Consider the following 22,325-nt stretch of genomic DNA (forward strand, 5'->3'; position numbering starts at 1 on the left):
TGCACAGAAGAAAATAGATCAGTTTTTTAAACTGAGATTGCAGATTTTGTTTTATTGGAAATGCATACTTTTTTTTACAGAAGAAAATGTGTTTAAGCTGCTTGCATTGCCATAACAAGATAAGCTATTTCATGGGCAGAGGGAAAATTTACACTTCAATTATTTTTGCCGTCATATACCTCCAGATCTGCCCTAGCAGGCATAGATTTGAAGAATGTGTTGAATATAAGACCCCCAAAAAATAGGAAAATCACATATACAGCATCAACAAATTTCACAATATCTCTTCAATTCAATTTCATTTGTGGGTGTGCAAAATTATGATTTTGTTGGAGAAGAACGTTTGTGCACATCAATAGGGAGTAAAAGACCCTCCAGTGAAGGAGAAAAGGATAATTTCTCGGCATTCCTGCATTTTTTTCGTGGCATTCTTCTCTTTAACATTTTTGGAAGTGCAATTCTCATTCTGAAAATAGACTTTCCTGGTTTATAGTATGCGAAAAACATTGTGAACATTCTTTGCAGCAGGCACCTTAATCCTCCATGCTTCTTTAGGATGCATCAAAAGGCAACTAGACAAAATTCGATCTCTCACCAGTAGGAACATTAATCATGAGAGTTATCTTGACATTTTTATTGCTGCATGAAAACTGCTGGAGCACAAGAAAGTTCACATGCTTTTAAACCAATTGTTATCTTTAAACACAGCCCCCCATCAAAGTCGGCACCAGCTGCCGCTGCACAGGTGCACTGCCCTAAAGCCGTTCCTGTGACATCTACACTCATTTCAAAGCTCCACGTCAACTTAACTTTGCCTCTCCCATTTTCTTGTCTAAGCCACTCAACTTGCGGTTGTAGCTAACATTGTTTTTCAAATCATGAAACTTTGTAAAATGTGGAATATCTTGTACATTGTTCCTCTGTGTTGCTCTCTTTAGTTCAAAACACTAAAATGTGAGCTATAACGTGCCTCATGCTATGTTCGAAATAACCTTTCTTTTCTACTTTGTTAATTAATTTAGTTTTAATTCTTTTATATAGTGCTTTATAGTGCCTGGTCACTGCTTGTGAGCACGACCTGAAGTATGCATTAGCAGTGGTGGCTGCCACAAAACTAAGGTGGAGGTGTGCAGGCAGAGGAGGACAGGGAATTTAGGGAAAAATTATTTTTAAAAACTCACCTGTTGCTCCCACTGCCGCAGACACCGATAGCCGCCTCGGTGCCTCTCTCCCGGCAGTCACTGAGAAAGGACAGGCTCCCCACCCACTCCAGACGCTCCTTTCATGTTGTGAGAGCAGCACCAGAATTGGTCTGAGTGGCCTGGTTTGCTACTCGGATAGTGCCTGGGAGACTGTGACTTTTCTCCAACCTGGCTGTGCAACACAGGTGGGCTAGAGGATTAGAAGCTCAAATGTCTGTTTGGCCCACGGATGACAGCCAGCCAAACTGACATGCGTACTTATAAGTTTTCACCATTCCTCCTTGTCATGGCCCGCCCAACACAGGCATGTCTCATACAGAGCCAGTCACAGAAAACTAAAATTATATTATTGTGTTATCATTTTATTTTTCTGGGACTGACTCTGAGAAGTGGGGTGACGCTCCTCCGCCATTATGGAGGAGCTGAGGCTGTGCATTAGACACTTAATGGCAAACTATTTTTGGGTATTTAAATAAATATTTACAAAACCAGTATGTCCTTCAGGGGGATCTAATGACTTGACAGCAAGCTGGTGCCTTGAAAGCATGACTGGGAAAGTTCCTATGTCTAATGTTGCCTTGTCTTTCACTGACTGACCCAATAATACAAGTCTATAAATCTAACTCTGTAAGACTGAGTTTCGTCATGTTTAATGCACTTTTTCACAGTTTAGGGGGATGAGGGACAAGCTGGTGCTCTCTTCTTTGGCCATTGATTGAAGCTTCTATGCAAATCATGACAGTGTAATATACAGCGACTAACCATAATTTGTTACAGCAAATAGACCCCAGCCCAAGAATTATTTGCTAAATGAAAATGTTAAAATGCTACTTTGTAAAAAATGTAAAACAGTCAACCTGCCTCTCTTGTTTGTCATAAAGCTGAAGTTAACACCCCACAGGGCTTACAATGCAGAAGACACTTCCTTACATAAAGGAATACAAAAAGTTACTATCTAACTGTATGCCATGCTGATTTTGTTCTTGATTATAGTAGTTTATAGACAATTCACTTAAATCAAGGGGTGAATGTGTTTTTGTACATTTTCTTTATTAACTCATAAACAAACACTTTTTAGGTCTGTATGCGCCACTCAGAATCTTCCCACCTCGCTCCCTTGGCTGATATCTAAGGCGCCATACCCAACACACCTCTTTCTGATAAAGACTGATAACCGCAGGTTCCTCACCTTCTGAATATCCTCAGGAGTCAGACTGGATCAGGACGCACTTGCATAGCAATTCTCTTGAGCGCCAACAGGCGCGTTGTGCTACCTTGTACTGCTCCGTCGTGTGCAGCTGTTACGTTAGGACCAGACTATAGATTTATTTATTTATTTATTTATTTATTTATTGACATTTGTAGAGCGCGGCGAATACCCGTGGGCGTCTCGGCGCTAGTTAAGGGATGGATCAGCAACTGGGTAAAGAAGATATACAAGGCTATTGGTCAAATAACCACGTCTTTAGCTGTTTGCGGAATGTGAACAGGGAGGGACTTGCTCGGATATGTGCAGGAAGGGTGTTCCAGAGTCTAGGGGCGGCAACCAGGAAACGCCTGTCGCCCCAGGTGACTGTTCTAGTGCAAGGCACAGCCAAGAAGTTCTGAATAGAGGAACGAAGAGATCGGGTTGGGACATGATGGAGAAGATTCTGTTTGAGAAAGTGGGGAGCTTGATTATTGAGTGACTTGTAAACAATACACAGCGATTTGAATTTGATACGGCTGCGTATCGGGAGCCAATGGAGATCCCTAATGATGTTTGTAACTGGTGCGAACTTGGGGATCCCAGCCAGCATTCGTGCGGCTGCATTTTGGATTGACTGCATCTTATTTGTCACTCGGACTTGGGCATTTAAGAATAGAGCATTACAATAGTCCAAGGAGGACAGGACTAGTGAGCTGACCAGTGTTTTCCCGGCCGTGTTCGGTAGGAAAGGTAGTATTTTCCTAATCATTCTCAATTTCATATAAGCTGAAGCCGCAGTTTTATTTGCATGTGCCATAAAATTGAGGCCAGCATCGAAGATGACGCCTAGATTTCTCACTTTGCTAGCTGGACTCGGCGGGGGACCGAAAGATGGTGGCCACCAGACAAGTGACCAGCCCGGGGAGAGGTGACCGAAGATGACCACTTCCGTTTTTTCTGAATTGAGTTTCAGACAATTCGTGGCCATCCAGTCACCTATTGCCATCATTCCTCTCGTGAATCGATTGGCCACTTCCTCCCCGTCCCCTTTGATAGCCAGTACCAATTGGGTGTCATCGGCGTAGGAGGTCAGGCTCATCCCAAATGCTTTGATGACATTTGCAAGGTCCGACACGTAGATATTAAATAGTGTCGGACTCAGGGATGAGCCTTGAGGGACCCCACCCGGCAGAGACACCTTCGATGATTGGTAGGGTCCTAGAGATACTGCTTGTGATCTATTGGCCAGAAATGATACAAGCAGGTCCAGAGCAGTTTTCTGGACCCCCAGTCGTTCGACACGGTCGACTAAGATCTTGTGGTCGACCGTGTCGAAGGCCGCCGAAAGATCCAGCAGTACCAGGAGTGCTGTCCCCCCCTGGTCTCGTATGGCTCTGATGTCATCCGCAGCCTTTAGAAGGGCAGTTTCCGTGCCATGACATTTGCGGAATCCGAACTGGGTGTTATCAAGCAACTGGTGCTGCTCCACAAATTCCGACAGTTGCTGATTCATGGCTTTTTCTATTACCTTAGCCAGGAAAGGAAGACTGGCTATCGGACGATAGTTTTTCAGGTCATCTTTATTCAAATTGGCTTTCTTTAAGAGGGGTTTGACCAACGTATGTTTCAGAGAAGCCGGGAAAATTCCGGAGCTAAACATAGTGTTGCAAACATGAGTTATAGCCGGTATCAACGTGTCCATAACTGGCATAAGAACTTTGAGCGGACACGGGTCTAATGCAGAACCTGATTTGATTCTTGAAATAATACTCCTTGTCTGATCCATAGTGAGCTCGACAAAGCAGGTCAGTGTGTTATCCCGTGAGGTGGAGGACAAGGATAGTGGCGTAGAGTCCGTGTTTAGAGAAAAAGCCTGATAGATGTCGTTAACTTTTTTGAAGAAAAAATCAGATAAGGCGTCGCAAAGATGTTGTGAGGGAGGTGGTGTGAGGTCGTGCGTGCCACCCGACAAGCGTTTAGTGATGTCGAATAACTCTTTGCACGAGTTTTTGGCAGTCTCAATTTGTGCGGCATAATAGGCTCTTTTCGCCTCTGCGATCATCTGTTTGTACCGGGCAAGTGAGTCTTTATATAATGATTTACTTTCTGGGTCATAGCGCTTCCGCCAAAGTCTTTCTCTTTGTTTATTTAATTGTTTCTGTTTTTTAAGTTCATCCGAGAACCAGGGAGCACTGGGGGAGGCTCGATTCTGGGAGATAGATTTTACGGGCGCTAGCTCAAGTGTGGCCTGATTGATCCAGGTATTGAACTGATTTATGGCAGCGGTGGGGTCATCTGACAGCAATGGCGATGTTCTAGCCAGGAATGTGTTCAATGTCCCCGCCTTTATGTCCTTCCATGCTCTCACCTGTTTGGGGCTATTGTTAACAGCCCTCCTCTTAGAGGCATCGGGGATAGCTAAATGACTTAAAATGGCGTGGTGATCGGTCCATGCCAGGGGGAGGACATCTGAAATATGTAGCGACTCAATATTAGTAAAAATGCCGTCAAGAGTGTGACCAGCGTCATGGGTAGGAGCAGAAATACGTTGATACAGACCTAGTGTTTCCATATCCGCTAAGAGGCATGCAGTGTCTGTGTCACTAATAGATGTCACCTTCTTGGGAAGAGGTCAGTTCCTTTCTTTCCACTCTAACCGATACCAATTCTAAGCTTCAACTGTCATTTAACAGATTTGGGATTTTCCCCTCAAATCTGCTAGGGTGCATACAAAATGTCACCAAAACCAACAGTCTTTAAGGCCTGTTAAGACTGTACCAAGTAGATGTCAGCTATAGTTTCTCACAAAGTCTTCTTTAGGGGTCTTGGTTGCAGACATGACTCAAAGTTGTGTTCTCTGTATGCCAAGATAAACAAAAGGGCCATCCATGACAATGAAGCGAACATGCAGTCGCTGAGCGCAGAAAGTTGAAGAGCTGCTCCTAATCGAAGTATTGGGCCTACCGATCACAGTCGAAGCACAGATGTGTTCTCATTCACAAGATTGCTCTCATGACCAGTCTTTATTGAAGTCAGGTAAGTCAAAAGAGAGCCCTAAAAACATAAACAAATCCAACCTTGGCTCATCTGCTTCTCATCACGCACACCATTCAGAGTTGCAAAAAGCACTCGAAATCTCAAAGCCAAGGTGCCATTCTCCCCTAACAAGTCAGCTTTGATGTTGATTCTGTTCCAAAAGCCAAACGATCACATAGCGATACCAGAACAGCTCCAACTTAAATTAGCTTTAGACAAAATCTTTGATGTCACACCAGGACCCACTGTAGCATCTGCAGGCACCCCGGATCTATCAGGGCCTCCAGCTGGTTCACCGTCTGCGGATTAGTCCCCAAGTACAGTTCTGAGTTTTACTCCATTAGCACTGATCCCGGATCCAACAACTCCTATGGCTCCACTAATGGAGCTGACTATGGTATTACAGTTGTTGGCATGATTAATGCCCGTGCCTTCAACGTTAGCGGCGAGACCGACATCACCGGCGCAGGCCTAGTATATGATTATTCTCTCAGATTCGAGACACCTATTCAACCTAGAACTAGATTATCTTCCCAATGTGAGTCTGATTACTCTCAGGAGTTTATTTTTTTTGAAGAGTACTATCCTTGTGAACAAGAGGATGTTTAAGGAGATCTAGAAAATGCTAGCGGTCTAGATACCCCACTTTACATTGGACTTTCTTCCCAAATCCTGCAATAGCTACGAAGGAGACTTCATCATTTGCCACAATTAGAAGGGCAGCTGAGATCCTTGACCTTATCTTACACACAAAGGAGGTCAAAACAATGCTCCTGGTGAAGGTATTAAATCCATGGCAATCACCCAAAAAACCTTTATTTATATAAATGTATCCTTCAGTCAAACTGCCTTTTTGGGATGTTCTCCTGCTTATAACAGCAGGGCATGGTATTATTGCACCAGAGCCTGCATGACCTACCCTCCTTTGGTGGAGATTGAAGGGTGACAGCTGATGACATGCATCCTTCCTCCTGAGGTGGTTTGTGTTAGTCTGGCAGTCAGGTGTCCTTCAAAGAAGTCTGTCTACAGGACGCTAGGAGAAGTTTGTTATGTGAGGTTCTTCTTGTCACATCCAATCCTTGCAAGCTTCTTTATCTAATATTTTGTTATTTTTTAATCCTTGACCAAGCAAGGCTTTGCTGGGCCACTAACTAAGTGAACTAAGAGCACTGTGTGTAGAATTGTCCTGAGGCGGAAAGCCGGGACTGGTGTTCTGATGTGAATGTAAGAATCACCGCGTTTTAATTAGCACTGTAAAATTATCATTTTGGCACATAGCGTGTTTTTAATACTTCCTGACTGCTAGGAACTATTTACCCTTCTCTGCCACTTAGCGCCTACTTGATTAGGCATTCTAGCCCATTGCAGACGAGTAGACGCTGCCGGGGGTGTGACTTGCTTTCGCGCCCGCCATCTTGGGGGTGAATTTTGCGAGCGGTCCAGTGCTCGGCCCCTCCCTCACTTACAACTACAAAATGCCCCCCCCCTTACAGGGAGCGCAGCGGACGCGCGTAGCGGATGCGTGCAGCAGGCGTGCCGGCGGCGCGCCAAAGACAGGCCCGTCTGCGCCCGTCCGCGCCAGTTCCACGCCTAGCGCCGGAAACTATGGCCATTTTCAAAAAACTCAAAATCTTCAATACTCAAGCACACAGCTGCTCGAGCTAAACCAATATCCCTGTAAACCTATGCAAAGAGCAAATCCAGTAGGTCTTTCTTCTTCATCTAGCTGCGCCTCCTGCGGCCTGAAGATGCTCAACTATCCCCCTCTCCAACCCCACAAACTATGCGACTTACCTCTAGCTAAGAGCAAATGCCCCACTACTAATACTCATCTGTTGGCCAATAATAACCATAACTGTGAATCTAGCCGCTCGGTGTGTGGAAAAAGATTTCTGAAGTGCATTTTGTTGGACACTAGATCCATGGTCAAACACAAACATGAAATTTCAGCCTTGATTACAGATCATGCTGTTGATCTAATGTTTTTAACAGAAACATGGGCATCTGACGCCTCAGGACCAGACTGGAATGACGCAGTTCCAGAAGGATACCTTGTAGAATTTGTAAATAGATCAGGAGCAGTGGGTGGTGGTATTGGGATTATTTATGAATCCCATTTAAAAGTACTCTCACTACCCGAACAGGGTCTAGAAGCGGAAGCCATGAGCTTTAAAATTAAAAATAACAATTGCCTAATATTTACAGGCCTACTTGTGTATCGCCCCCCCGGTTTGAGAGCGCCGTTTATTAGAGCACTACACACTTTTTTAGAATCTACATCTGACTCTACCACCTATACCATCATGAGCGACTTTAATTTTCATTTAGAAGCCAACAATGACCCTGACTCGACTACTCTTATTGACCATTTTCTTAGCTTTGGCATGATTCAGCTAATCTCAGGCCCCACTCATACTGCAGGACATACCCTTGATGGCATTTTCACAAACAATGGCCATATTAATGCTACCTCGACCCAAGCAGTGCCCTGGTCTGATCATAGTGCCATCTTTTTTAACTTGCTTCAGAATAACCTACCAAATCACCGAAGAGGTCTCACACTTCCTGAAAAAACACGCCTGTGGAACAAACTTGAACCTGCCCTTTTGGCTGACTCACTTGCAAAGGATCCTCCTGCTCTCGAGACTGGTAACACTAACACGGGAGCAATCAAATTCCAAAATTGGATCACTCAGGCAGTCGATCAACTGGCTCCTGTAGAAATAAAAAAAGCCAGAAGGCGATCTGCAACTGCGCTCTGGTATTCCACAGAGGTGAAACACATAAAAATGAAATGCCGACGACTTGAGCGGTTATGGCGTTCGGACTATAGTGTTCAAAATAAATTAGCATGTACCAAAGCCCTGCAGGAATATAAGACAGCAATAGTTCAGGCCAAATCAGTATATTTTACAAATAAAATTTAGACAGCCTCTAACACTACTAGAGAGCTATTTAAAACTGTCACTCATTTAACTAAGAGCCCCGCGACACTGTCTTTAGCCCCGACCAGAACTTTGAGACAAATATTGCAACCTTCTTCCAACAAAAGGTTCAGACAGTTTACGATAATGTTAGTTCATCTGCACTAACTATACTCAATGATAATAATGATACTTCCCCCCTGACTGGTTCCAGCTATTCCAGTTTCCCCTTATTAGAGGAGACACAGGTGACAGACCTAATCACACAGATGAAGTCAGGGTCCCCTCTAGACCCCTGCCACCACGTATACTGCACATGATTCCACAGACGGTGGCAGCCCCCCTTGATAAATAATATCATCACCCCCGGGGACTTCCCAAGTACCTGGAAGAAAGCCTGCATTCGGCCTATCCTCAAAAAGGACTCGTTGTATCCTACTGTACTCAAGCACTACCGGACAATATCCTGCCTACCCTTGCCAGCCAAGATTCTGGAAAAAGCCATAAACCAAGAAATGATGCGGTATGTTGACCATAACAAGCTCCTACACCCCTCTCAGCATGGCTTTTGTCCCTTCCATTCAACAGAGTCTGCCCTGATCATGGCAACCGAAAACATTCGAAGGAAAATGGACGAGGGTGGTAGAACGGCCCTGATCTTACTAGATCTTACAGCATCATTCAACACCGTGAACCACTCTATTCTATTAAACAGCTTAAAAACTCTAGGCTTCACTGGAACTGCTCTAACTCTTTTAACATCTTTTCTGGATTCCCGAATCCAACAAGCGCACTGGGAAGGTCTTCAATCTGATGAATTCTCCCTCCCAGGTGGGGTCCCTCAGGGCTCGGCGCTATCGCCCACTCTGTTTAACCTATACCTTACCCCCTTAGCTGCCTTAATTCAATCTCACGGCTTGCAATTAGTGTCGTACGCCGACGACACCCAAATTATAGTGTCAGTAACCCAGTCTATTGAAGCCACTGCAGAGCGTTTTAAGAATTGTTTTCTTGGTGTAAAAAATTGGATGAGCTGTAATTTTCTAAAATTAAATACGGACAAGACCGAGATAATCGAATTCCGTCAGAAACTGTCCGTCTGGAATAACCTCTGGTGGCCTCCAGAGGCGGGCTCCTGTCCTAGTCCTGCAGACGAGGTTAGGAATCTTGGCTTCCTGGTGGATAAAGATTTCTCCTGCAAAGCGCAGATTAACCAGGTAACTTCCACCTGCTTCTACATTATCAAGATTCTTAGGAAAATCCTACCGTACATCCCTCCAACGTTAAAAAAAACAGTAACGGGTGCCCTGGTAATGTCCCAAGTGGATTATTGCAACTCACTCTACTTGGGCACAGGAGAAAAACAACTGAATAAACTCCAGGCAACCCAAAATGCCGCAGCCAGGGTTCTGTTAAACCTACCCTACCGTCACCCAACGTCCAAAGCCATCAAGGAACTTCACTGGCTCCCAGTTAGATGCAGAATACAGTTTAAGGCCCTCTGTCTGGTCCACAAATCCTTGTACGGTACGGGACCAGACGACTTGTCCAAACTCCTCCCTCGATATGTGCCATTGCGTACGCTGAGATCAGCCAATCATGATTTGACATGCCAGCCAAGAATAAGAAGAATGCGATGGGGTGGCAGGTCCTTCTTGTACCAAGCTTCCAAACTATGGAACTCTCTGCCCCTTGTACTGCGCTCACAAAAATCTAAATACTGTTTTAGAAAGGCACTGAAAACCTGGCTTTTCTCCTCACATTAAGATCTGCTATCGCCGCTCTCTTCGTTACTACAGCGCCAAGACGCCTCGGCATTCGAGCGCTTTATAAGTACTTTAGTCAGTCAGTCAGTCACAGTTAAGAGTTACTTATCGCCTTTTTTAGCCTTTTAGTGCTTACTGGATCAGCTATCCTTCTTAGGAATACCTGTGATCTTTTTTTTTAAGGGTTTGTACCATATGTTTCAATGTACTCCTTTTATAATGCTACAATGGGATCTAAATCTTATCTTAATGTACCTGATTTGCTTGCCTTTTGACCCCATGCACAGTTGTCTTTTATGCCCATTACATTTAAAACAGTGTTCGTCATTGCCATACCATCTGCCAAGCAGGTAACCAAACTTCAGGTCTAGTCCTCTAGTCCACCATTTGTTTCCTTTTTTTCTGGACACATTAGTGCTTTGAACAAAAGCAGCATTCATGACAAAGTTAGTCACGTCCTTTCATATAGAGAAATCCATCACCTTATCAATATTTCATGCACTGCATCATCAATCAAAGGAGGAACGGTTGCATTGCCTTGAACATAATAGGGCCGTTAGCTTTCACATCAACAGTATCAGTGAATTTCGCAGGATGACCAACTGATTGTCAGATTTTCTGCAACAAAGAAGGGCAAGGATGTACAGAAAAGCACCATCTCTTGTTCAATCGTCTTAAGTCATACAATCTACTATAGGTTAGCCAAAAAGCAGTCCCAAAAGGTTTGCAGACAATCCACCAGAGCAAAAGCTGCTACCATGAAGCCAGAGCATGGTGTGCCAGTCTTGGACATTTGGCAGGCTGCTAGGTGGGTATCCCATCCTACCTTCACCAAGGACTACTCTAGATAAACAGGTCCAATAGGAATGTCATTTTGCTCGATCTGTACTGCAGGAGTTCCTAGTCTGAGTCATTCCGCAGAACCACCACCTGGGAGTTACTGCTTTGGTATCTATTCAAAAGGTAAAGAATCTGTGGTTAAAACACTCTATCAGAAGAACAAGTTACTTACATTTGGTAACACCTTTTTTGGTGGTGACGCTTTCTAACTGCAGATTCCTCACCTGCCATACGGCCTCCCCGTTCTGTGGCATTATCTCATTCAGACCAATAGTAAGACTACATCTCATAATGTTACGCACGGTTTCATTTTGATTTCGTTGTGCTCCATGTCCGTTGGCATGGACGTGCAGCCATTGGCCAGTGGCAGGTGCTGTATATATACTTGTCCTGACATTACATCCACACAGGAAGGAGTGGCTTTAGGTAGAATGATGTTGCACAATGCTACCTGTTGGCACAAAGAAGAATTGCTATCTAAACATTTTCCGACCCAGTCTGATGCCTGAGGATATTCAAAAGGTGAGGAATCTGTGGTCAGATCGAGTCCCTACAAGAAAAGACTTGACCAAAGGTAAGTAACATGCTCTTTAGTCAATGTCCCTGCAGGGCCAGCAGGAATTGGCAGACAGCTCACCACACACCATTCTTACTTGCCCTTTACAACCCCCACATGACAACATCCACTTTGGGAACAAAGTGTCACAAGTTTTTCATCACAGTTCCATCTTCCGCAAAAGGGTCGGGCATGGCCCATACTGGATCCTTTGGTGCTCTGACAAAATCCTGGAAGAAAACGTGGCACACAAGGCTTCACATCCAGAGGATGCTCTTGAAGTAGTGACTGTCCCACTGGTTTAACACTACATGCTCACCAAAGAATCCCCTACCTTCTCTCGCAGTCTCCTACATCACCACAACTTCATGTAAGTGTTCATGCCATATATCCATCCTGTTACTCCAAGCCCTCCCAAGACGTGCAACCATTGCATCCTTTCTAGACATCTTCTGTGTTTTTTATGAATGAGACTTATATCCACATGCAGGTCTGTGTCGAAATATTGATGCTGTGCAAAACATGCAATTTACCTTTACACCTCAACCTGCATATGTTATGTTTTGTATCGTGTATTACCACTACACGCAATGCTCGAAAGTTACAGATGTACCGAGACACAGACTTCACTTTCATATGTGGAAGATGGGGATCTCAGCGTGATACTTTGCTAGATATAGTTACATATACTGTACAAAATGCAACACATTGTCCAGCTAAAGGCCGGGGCACAATTAACATCTAAACTAAACGTAAACCAAAGAGCTATTTGTTACCATTTTCTGTAAAACTTTATAAAGTTTCTGCGGACAGACATAACTAAAGCTGAAAACCTGCCTCCCTTAATATCCTGGCATTTGTCAAATTGAAGGGAAATAGGTATGTAGGAACAACATTGTGTACATGACCTTTGGCAAACATAAATAAAAAAAATAAGCAAATACCTGACTTTTCCTTTGGTGTTTCTGAGGACAGTTGCAGCAAAATTCTGTGTTACCCCCACCAGACTGATTCCATCGACTTCTACTATTTGGTCATTAACTTGTATCCTATTGGAAGGAAAATCATTGTTACTGCTTGCATTCCTTTAAAGAACCTAAACAATATATCCTCAAAATACAAATACAAAATGTAAGTAAAGGAAGAGTATGGGAGAATACTTAAAAAGCAGAACCTGCCGAATGCAAATTCCTGCAAGAAAATTTCTACCCAATGTGGCAAGATAATAAAACATAAAAGTGACAGTGCTTAAGAGATGCTGTTAGTTCAATTGACTCGTTTGTAACCGTTTTGCACTGAAATATGCTGAACCCCAGAAAATAGGATGGTAGATGAGGGTTTAAATGACACCAAACATAGGATGGTAGATGAGGGTTTAAATGACACCAAACATAGGATGGTAGATGAGGGTTTAAATGACACCAAACATAGGATGGTAGATGAGGGTTTAAATGACACCAAACATAGGATGGTAGATGAGGGTTTAAATGACACCAAACATAGGATGGTAGATGAGGGTTTAAATGACACCAAACATAGGATGGTAGATGAGGGTTTAAATGACACCAAACATAGGATGGTAGATGAGGGTTTAAATGACACCAAACAGTGGGTTAATGTGTTACATAACTTGATGGCTATACATGGTGCCAGATCTGTGGGGTTGAAGGCGATATAAAATAGGGTTGTATATAAATATGTATGCCCAGCTATAAGAGTGAGGCCTCTCTACGACTAGTAACGTGAATTGTGAAAAATTCATATCAGGAGGTATCAGGACAACCGGGAGTTACTAGTAGTGTTAACTGCAGTATTTTGCTTCTTGTGCCCTAGGGCTCTGTATGGCAGACCCTCCAAATAGGACCTTAGTAATATTTTTAGGACTTGACTCTCAGATTAGCAAGGCCTAGCTGTTTTAAGGCTGACTCGGGGAGGTGCTGTGGATTAGAATTTGATTCACCGACTCAACAAACTGCACTCAATGTCCAGTCAGCGTTTTACTTTTAAAAATAATTACATTTAAAACGCATACCTAAAGAACACAGTGGCGGCTGGCATGTACTGAGGGTGGTAGGACAGGATGGTGATAAAAAAAAACATTAAGACAACCTCTGTGAATGCTACTTCCTCCTCCTCCTCCTTCATGGTCTTCTCTCCTCGAGGCAGGCAGGCTTCACCAATCCTAGCCCTGCTCTCACCAGCATGAGAGCAGTGCTAAGATTGGTGGGAGTGGTCTCACTCCGCGCTCCACAGCACTCTGGAGGCTTAGTCTTTCTCTAACCCATCTGTTTAAAGGTAACCGGGTTAGAGAGGTTTAAAGTACACATGTGTGGCTTTCCACGCAAGACGGCTGGTTAAAAAGACACACGCTCTTTAAACTGAAAGTGCCGTGCTCTCTCTGCTGCTGTCATTCAGCAGCAGCCCCGCCCCTGTTGTGGCGCTGCGTTTGGGACGGGTTGGAGAAAAATAAAATTGTAATGAACTAACTTCATCATCATTTTATGTTTCTCTGTGGGGACAATTCAGTGGAGTGATGCTTTTCTGCTCAAACGGAGCAGCTGCCCCTGACAGAACCTACACAAAATTACAAAAATGTACAAAATGGCAGGTAAAAAAATCACACATAGCACAACTCAAAAGAACTCGCTAACTGCAAGGGACTCACACTAAAGAAAGGTCACCATCCCTCTAAAACTACAGTTGTACCCGTAGGTCCGAAGTTAGTGCAGACCCTAAAACCACAGCATCCTAATATATGCCCACAGTAAAATATGCAATTTATTTGTAATTTGTACAATTTATAAACAGTCAGGCTTACTTACAGTGCCAAAGGATGTTCAGAATGAAATCAACAATAAAAATGGACCTTCCAGTACAGATGAACATTTCAAAGAGTTAACACAAGTATGAAGATATTTATTTATTCAATAATGACACACCAAAGCCTATTGGCTTTGACATACTTACTAATGAACTAATCACAGCAAATGTCATTGAAAGGATACATTTCTACTGGTTAAAGGAGGTTGTGTAGTAGCTTTTCAGAACTCAAGACACAATCTGTTGTGCCACCTTACCAAACAAAATATCAACCCGGGGAGCTTCAAAGACCTTCAAACTTCTCCTAAAGTCATTAACTCACACCCAGGAGACCTAGTGAAACAGTTTTTCTCCCTGCCTCCCTGGGTCCAAATGTCATTTCCTGCCAGTCTCAAGGGACACGTAGGCAAGCCGAGAGGTAGACCCCAGGTTTCTCCCCTTTAACAGAGGTCTAGTTTCCTTAAAATGTGAGGACCTGCACCTGGTTATCCTAGAGGACTTTACATGAAAGAGAAATTTAGATTAGGCTTTGCCACTTTTAGCTTCGTGATTGTCCTCAAAGCTTAGGACAACTACACAGACGATCTCCAGGCTGCGTTCCAGAGTCTAGATATTCGTTATTAGCCCTCTACGGCGGCTATAAGGCTATATTAGATGGGCTACTGACCAAAAGTGCTCTCATGGGTCTTTCTGACCCTCTCTCACTTCTTCCAACAGAGACATTCAAATTCCGAAAATGAAAACCAGAAGAAGAGAAAAGTGCATTTTCTAAAGCAGACAATACAATCACTTACGCTGTGAGACGAGATTTAGTGCTTCTCAGGAACATAAATCTCACAAAAGAAATGGAGATGAATAAAGGAGCATATAATTTGATTACAAGGAAAGAGGTCTGCAAATCAAATTTTAATGGCAGTGGCAGGATAGACAGGTTAGGTGTTTTGTATCCGCTGTCAAGTTATGTATTTCAGTTCCAATGGGTAAATGTGTATATCTTGCATCATTTTATAAACACATAGAATGGATAATTTGAAAACTTTGTGACCTTCTACCCCCTATATAAAGGTCCGATTCCACGGCAGGGGTGGGAAAGGAACTTTGGTACCACTAACCTCACACAGTGGTTATAATGAACCTTATTATTGTGTACATGATGAGCCTACTACAGCTTCCTGTTTCAGTGTCAGGACATTTTAAAACTCATCAGCCCCATACTTGTTCATGCTTCCTCGGACACCCTCTTGCCTCATTAACGCTTTTTCTTGGACAACACACCAATCAACTCCCCTTCACCATTTCGAAATAGAGGGAGATTTTGAGTCTTTCCAAGCCATTGCAATGTCTCTTTTAGCAATCAACAGGGCTGTTCCTAGAAACAACTTGTCGGCTCGGGAGCTGTCCATTCCCTGTATCTCCTCCAGAAGAAGAACAAGTGGATTTAGGGTAATCTCCAACCCCAGTATGCCACTCAATTCAGATGTGATAGATGTACGTCGTTACAACGCATACTTTTACAACGCATGCCTTTATGACGCAACTTTTAAAACGCAAGTCGTTACAACGACTTGCGTTGGGGGGTGCCGAATAGTGAATAGTTTAATTTACTATTCCAAATCCAATCCCCGTGGATAGTAGGGAAGGTGTTGGATAGTAAATTAAAACTATTCCTATATCCTAGAGCGCCCTCCAGCGCAAGTCGTTGTAATGACTTGCATTGTAATGGTTGCGTCGTAAAGGTACTGCGTTGTAAAAGTTGCATTGTAAACGCTGTTCCCCCACAGGGATGACATTGCAGGGCTGGGAGGAGTCAAGCTTTGTGCAGTTGCAGTGAAGATAGTATATCTGTATAAGGCGAAGTCTGGCAGATATAGTAGGTGTTCTGGGGAACATAAGAGCGTCCCTCCAGTCTTCATCTTCCAGAGGGCCCACCCATCCTTCCCATGGTATTCTAGGAGGGTCTAGTGGATGGGGTATTGTTTATCATTGATCAGTATATTTGGTCTCTCATGAGAATTTTGGCATCCAGCAGGTTGAATTCAGGAAATGACTTGGTTAGGGAGGTGATTGGATAGGGCGTGACGTAATTGGAGATACTTAAAGAATTGTGTAGAGTGTAAGGAGTATGTGCATTGTAAGTCCTGAAAGGAGGACAAATGTTCACCCTTCCGGACATCTCCTAGGTAGGTGGTGACTATTAGGTACCACATTTGAGAGCCCGTCAGAGTCCCCACTTCCCGCAGCCAGGTGCCGTGCCATAGTGGAGTTTGTAGTATGAGTCTGTTGTCCCAGTGGATGTGCATAAATGCAGATCGCCATGCTAAGAAAGCCATATGAGTGACTACTGGAAGGTTCTGAGGGATTGGGGCTCTATACAGCATAGCGTGGGCCTGAGAGATTCCAAGATGTCCTAGTTCAAGCCTATATGTTGGGTCCGACCATCCCCCGTTAATCCAATCATGGAGTTTCACGAGGCCAGTGACGAGATAGTATAAAAAGGGATTCATCATGCCCATTTCTCCCTCATATGTGGTTCGTTGGCAAGTCGTGAGAGCCAGACGCGCTCTTGAGCCCCCCTAAAGGAAGTTGGTAATCACCCCATCTGTATCGCAAAACCAGCTGCGAGGTAGATGCATCGGGAGATTTTGGAGGGCATGTAAGAGGTGGGGAGAACCATTATTTTGAACCACCGAGATACCTAGGTATGTAAAGGATAATCTTTGAATGCAGATGGTTGCCTGCCAGTCGAAGCATTTCCTGGAGTCATTAAGGGACACCACCATGGATTTGAGTGGATTAAGGAGTAATCCACATGCTCGGCCGAAGGTGTGGAGGATCTGCAGGCATGCTGGCCCAGACCAAGCTGGATCAGTGAGGTACAAGAGGACATCGTCAGCGTTCAATGTGATTTAGTCCTCTTGAGGTCCTCCTCAGATTCCGGCCAGCCCCGCACCTGGTCATCCATCCGGATGTGACAAGACAGAGGTTCGATTGTGGGAGAAGGGAGAGCAGACATCCCTGTCCAGTCCGGTCCTCCTCGCGATCGGGAAAACCTCAGACAGTGCCCCATTTATAAGGACCCTGACTGATGGGTTGGAGTAGAGAACTACTACCATCTTTCTATAATAGGGTCCGAAGCCTGCCCATTCTAGCACCTCTTGCATGTAGCACCAGTCAACCGTAGTAAAGGCCTTCTCAAAATCAAGTAAAACTAAGGCCTGGTATGGTGTAAGGAGGTCCCGGTAGGCAAGGGCCACATGCAGGCATCGAAGGCAATGACGGGTGCTGCGGTGCGGCATGAAGCCACATTGGTCAGGGTTTATGAGGATGTGGAGCACTGTTTTCATCTGGGTGGCCAAAATCGTTGCATATATTTTGACTTCGGTATTAATGAGGGAGATTGGGCGATATTGTGAGCAGGAAACCGGGAGAGAGTGTGTCTTTGGTATGACCACAATGGAGGCTGTGTCTGTAATGGAGGAGAATGACCAGTCCTCTATTGCTTCCTCAAATAGGGCATGGAGTTGTGGGATCAGAGTTTTGTTGAACGTCGCGTAATAGTCCAAAGGGAGTCCATCTGGGTCCGGGGTCTTGTGAGAGGCAAGAATGGAGATTGCTTCGCTGACTTCCTCAGTAGTGATAGGCTCATCCATGTTTTTCTGCACTATCTCTGATAGCCTTGGGAGAGGGCTATTTTGCAAGAAGGCTGAACTATCATGTGATGTGTGTGAGGGATCCGTCGAGTACAGTGTCTTGTAATAGTTGGCAAAGATCTGCGCAATTGCTGCAGGTGTATGGGAGGCTTGACCCTGTGTGTCAAAAATATCTGGGATTATTCGATTGGCCATAGGATGAATAGCAAGCCAATGGAGCAACTTGCTATTTATGGCTCTCCACCCATAAACCCAGGGGATCTCCAAATCAACTTGGTTGACTCAATGGAGATACTCCTAATTTCTTCCCGCATTAATTGCAGTTGTCGGCATTCTGCTTCCCCCTCCAGCACCGCCATTTCTATTCAGAGCACTCTAGCTTCAAGTTGAGCGAGCTGGTGGTCACGGGTGAGATGCCTGCACTTAAGGAGTCCTTTAGCGTACCCCCAAATTGTGGCTTTGCCTGCCTCCCAAAGTGTACCCTGGCACTGCACTGTGCCTTTGTTAGTACGAAAGAAATTATTGAGCTCCTTCCCATCATTCTCTTTGTATCACTGGTCTTGGAGGAACCAAGCATTTAATCTCCCTATGGGCCTAAGCGTCCTCATGGGGCCACTGACTTGTAAAAGGAGCAGGGAATGGTCAGATACTCCATGTGCTAGTATCTGGATTTCAGAGATGGCATGGCAGTCTGGAGCGGGCATGAAAAAGAGGTCTATCTGGGAATGGTTGAGGTGCGCAGTGGTGTGTGTATACTGTGTTGTCCTAGGGTGCCAAGTGCACCAGACATCACAGAGACCCAGTGTTGCGCTCCAAACCCTAAAACATCTGGCCTCCAAGTTTCTATAGGAGGATATGGCATCCTCCATAGCATCCTCTGTGGACAGCGTTAAAATCGCCCCCAATTATCGTCAAGCCCTGAGGAAGAGAGGATATTACTTTCAGTGCAGCTTGGACAGTGGGATCTACATTTGCTGGACGAGCATTTAGGGATATTAGATTAATGGTGGATTCTCCTAGGGTCCCAGAGAGATCTGTTAATCGGCCTGAAGGGTCGTTAAATACTTGGGTCATTGTGGAGGGAAGGGAGCAGTGTAAGAGGATTGCTGTTCCCCAATCACCTCTGCAGAACCCAAAGTGCCATACCCTGTCAAATCCCTGATGCAACAGTAAAAGGCAGCGGTTCCCAACTAGGTGTATCTCTTGTAGTAATAAGACATTTGGGTCATTCCTTCGGGAATACTTTAAAATCTCTGTTCGTTTAATTTTATCTAAGTTGCTCTTCATATTCCATGAGATGATTTGCATGGGCTCGCTCCCATTATATGGACCTGACATGGTGGCAAAGTGGCAATGTCTGGGACTGACAATTTGGTGGTCTCCAATGGATCAGGTAGTTGGGCTTCCAAGCTTAGAGTGTTAACAAGTTAATCCAGGGTCATGGTCAATGACAGCATGCTGAGCCCCTCTGAGCTCAAGGATAATTGTTCCTCTGGTGCGGACTTCTGGATTAGTGGCACTTAAATTCATATGCGGGGGCTGCAGGAGAGATCAGTGTCATCTGAGCTGAGTCTGGGAGATACCCCAGAATTTGTCTCATCCGGCTAGGCACGGATATTTGAGGTCTTCCTGATCTCTCTAGATTGATCTCTGTCCTAGATCGAGCCACTCAGCGATGTGTACTTTGTTCATCGGGTCCCGCTTCTTCTACGGGATCATGCACGTCGTCCATGGGGCATCGCAGAGTCTTTCCCAGTTGGACCTATCTGATGTATTGCTGCTGTTGAAGTTTTGGGTAGGCAGAGTGGACACTCCTCAGTTGTCCAGGTCCAAGCTGCCTCAGGTGTGTCAAAGAAATAGGGGTTGTTTTGGAATATCACTTTGAGGTGGGCTGGGAAGAGGAGTCTGTAGGACAGATTTAAGACCAGCAACTTTTGCTTAACCTGGACGTAGGATCTTATATCATTCTTCACTTCCTTGGTATAATCAGGGAAGATCAGGATTCTGGTTCCCTTATAGCTGAGTTATGGTCGAGAGCAGGCTTCCTGCAGAATGGCATTAGGGTCCCTTAAGTTGAGGATCCTCACGATTATTGGTCATGCGGTGCTTCCAGCAGAGGTCGAGGGGCAAGGGAGCGGTGGACTCTTTCCACCACAAACCAAGGAGACAAGGCATCCTCCAGCATCCATGACCTGAAACAATTTTCGATTAAGCTGTTGACTTGGGTGGACTCCGAGCCCTCAGGATGACCACCCAGGCAAAGGGTATTCCGGCAGGAATGATTTTCGGCATCCTCCGCCTGTTTATGGAGATCCGATGTGCGGATAAAATCTGCTTGACTTGTGTTTTCAGTGTTGAAACATCGTCCTCCACCTCAGATATACGGGACTCCGTGGCTGTTACATGGCTGTCACGTTGCGAAGATCTTGGCAGATGAGTGCTATATCAACACGGATCTCCCCAATTTTGGTTTCCATTGATTCTTGGCATATCTTTATCGCTTGAAGTATGGTGATCAGGTCCTCCTTTGGTCAGCCAGTAGCAGAGGGGACCGCTCCATCTTGGGTAGACCCAGTAAGCGTACATTGTTCCATTCGAGTTTGAGTTGGACAGGTCTTTGCCCCTTTGTCCTTCCCCATGGTGGTAAGAATGCTCACCACGCGTTTTGGCACTCAACGAGACGTCCGTTTCTTCCGTATGGAGCGGCAGAGCACTGCTGGATTCATCCCACTCGATGGCTAGAGGGACCACACACTGTACCCCGATCTCAGGGACCAGGGTTTGGACCCCCGTTGGGACAGCAGGCGATCCCTCAGTCCAAATATATTCAGGAGGTGCTTCGCAGGTTACATCTCGGGCATCTCCCTCGCCAGTCAGCGGTCACTCTCAGATCGCCCGTCCAGACCGATCCGCCACGGGAGACCAGGTGATGGCCCAGTCGACAATCATGCCTCTCCCCTACTCCTCCTAAGTAGCAGTCAGGATGCTTCGTTCATCCACAAAGTCACATGAGCTACAGGGCTGTTGACTGCCTCACTAGGCCTCACACAAGGGGACGGGAACCATGCCCGTCAGAGGCAGAGATCACCAGGTGACAGGGAGCTTCAAGAGCGCATCCATTACAGTCTTGCTCATCTCACAGGCACCAATCTCATGGACGTCGCAGCGCTGCTTACTGCCACCGGGCACTGATATTTAGATTCCCCCCGGGCTGCCAATATATCTCCTCAACAGTACCTCCATCTCTCAGGGCCTAGAAGGAGGATCTTCATTCTCTCCCAAGGCCGACCCCAAATCCAGAAGGTTGTGCATTTAACTCCAGGGCCTCAGCCCAGGCAGGCCTCCAGAGTGGCATCCTGCCTGCAGCAGGCCGAGAGCCCCCACTCGTGCCCCACCAGACACACCAATCAGGAGATTCCCACTATTTAGTCCCACATTACCTTCCTCACCTGAAAAGTCCAGAGGGGGGGCCTTGTTCGTCCCGTGTGTCATCGGGTTCCTTGGGACGGTGGTAGGCCCCAGTGTCCCCTTGCTGGTCCTGGGGACACTGGGTTCCTTATGCTGCAGTCTCAGGAGCGCCACCGTCGTCACTCCAGAGGCAATCGGGGCACATTGGTCTCTCCCTCTCCGGGAGGGGAAGGGGGGGGACCTCACCAGTTGAGGGGCCGAATCTTCAATCACGGCCCCGGCGGCAGGCGGCTCTGCTGTCCCATGCCTCCGGAGATCCCCTGCTGCTGCACACCCACCACCAGTGGAGACCTGCTCGCTGAAGGGCTTACATCGCAGGGCTCGGCCGCATCCTTCTCAGACCCCCGCAGGGCTGTGCATCCTGCTGACCGCAGGCTGAGCCCCCACAGCTGAAGGCCGCAGTTAGTTGTGGGTCATCTGTCTGACCCCCCGCATGCAGAGGAGATGACGTGGCGCCCATGGCTGCAAGCTCAGCGTCTCTTCCTCACTATTGCATGCTGCTGGGGGCTTCGTCACTCGCCTCCGGCACCACCGGTGTCTTCAGTGATCCCATGGGACAGGCACCTCCATCCCCTCCCGCACACCGGCACAGGATTAATTTCAGCACCCCCAGACTCCGTCAGCTGATGGGGAGCCGCAAAATGCTGGATTCCTTCGCCCATCAGCCCTTTAATACCAGGTAGAAACCATTTTGTTTATCAGGCTCAGGGAGGCCTCGGGTGGGTGTCTGCTAGGTGCCCCTGGTCTCTTCATCAAGTTTTACAGCTGGTTTCAGGAGTGCAGCAACTACAATCGCTAGTGACATTTTCTTTGTTTCACTACCGATGCAAAATTCCTTTTGGCATTTACTAAGCCACACGAAGTCACAAAGTCA

General features: G+C 45.7%; 1 protein-coding gene across 3 annotated transcripts in view; it reads right to left on the minus strand.

Moving 5' to 3' along the window:
- The window catches only part of PPP1R9A (protein phosphatase 1 regulatory subunit 9A), a 782,694-nt gene that overhangs the window by 350,558 nt on the left and 409,811 nt on the right, over positions 1-22,325 (minus strand). For all 3 annotated transcript variants that reach the window (XM_086941937.1, XM_086941939.1, XM_086941938.1), the window contains exon 5: positions 12,458-12,562. In XM_086941937.1, coding sequence (XP_086798063.1) covers positions 12,458-12,562 — 105 coding nt within the window. The remainder of the gene's footprint in view (positions 1-12,457; positions 12,563-22,325) is intronic.

The sequence above is a fragment of the Lissotriton vulgaris genome, chromosome 10 (assembly GCF_964263255.1).
Source record: "Lissotriton vulgaris chromosome 10, aLisVul1.2, whole genome shotgun sequence".
NCBI classification, from domain to species: domain Eukaryota; kingdom Metazoa; phylum Chordata; class Amphibia; order Caudata; family Salamandridae; genus Lissotriton; species Lissotriton vulgaris.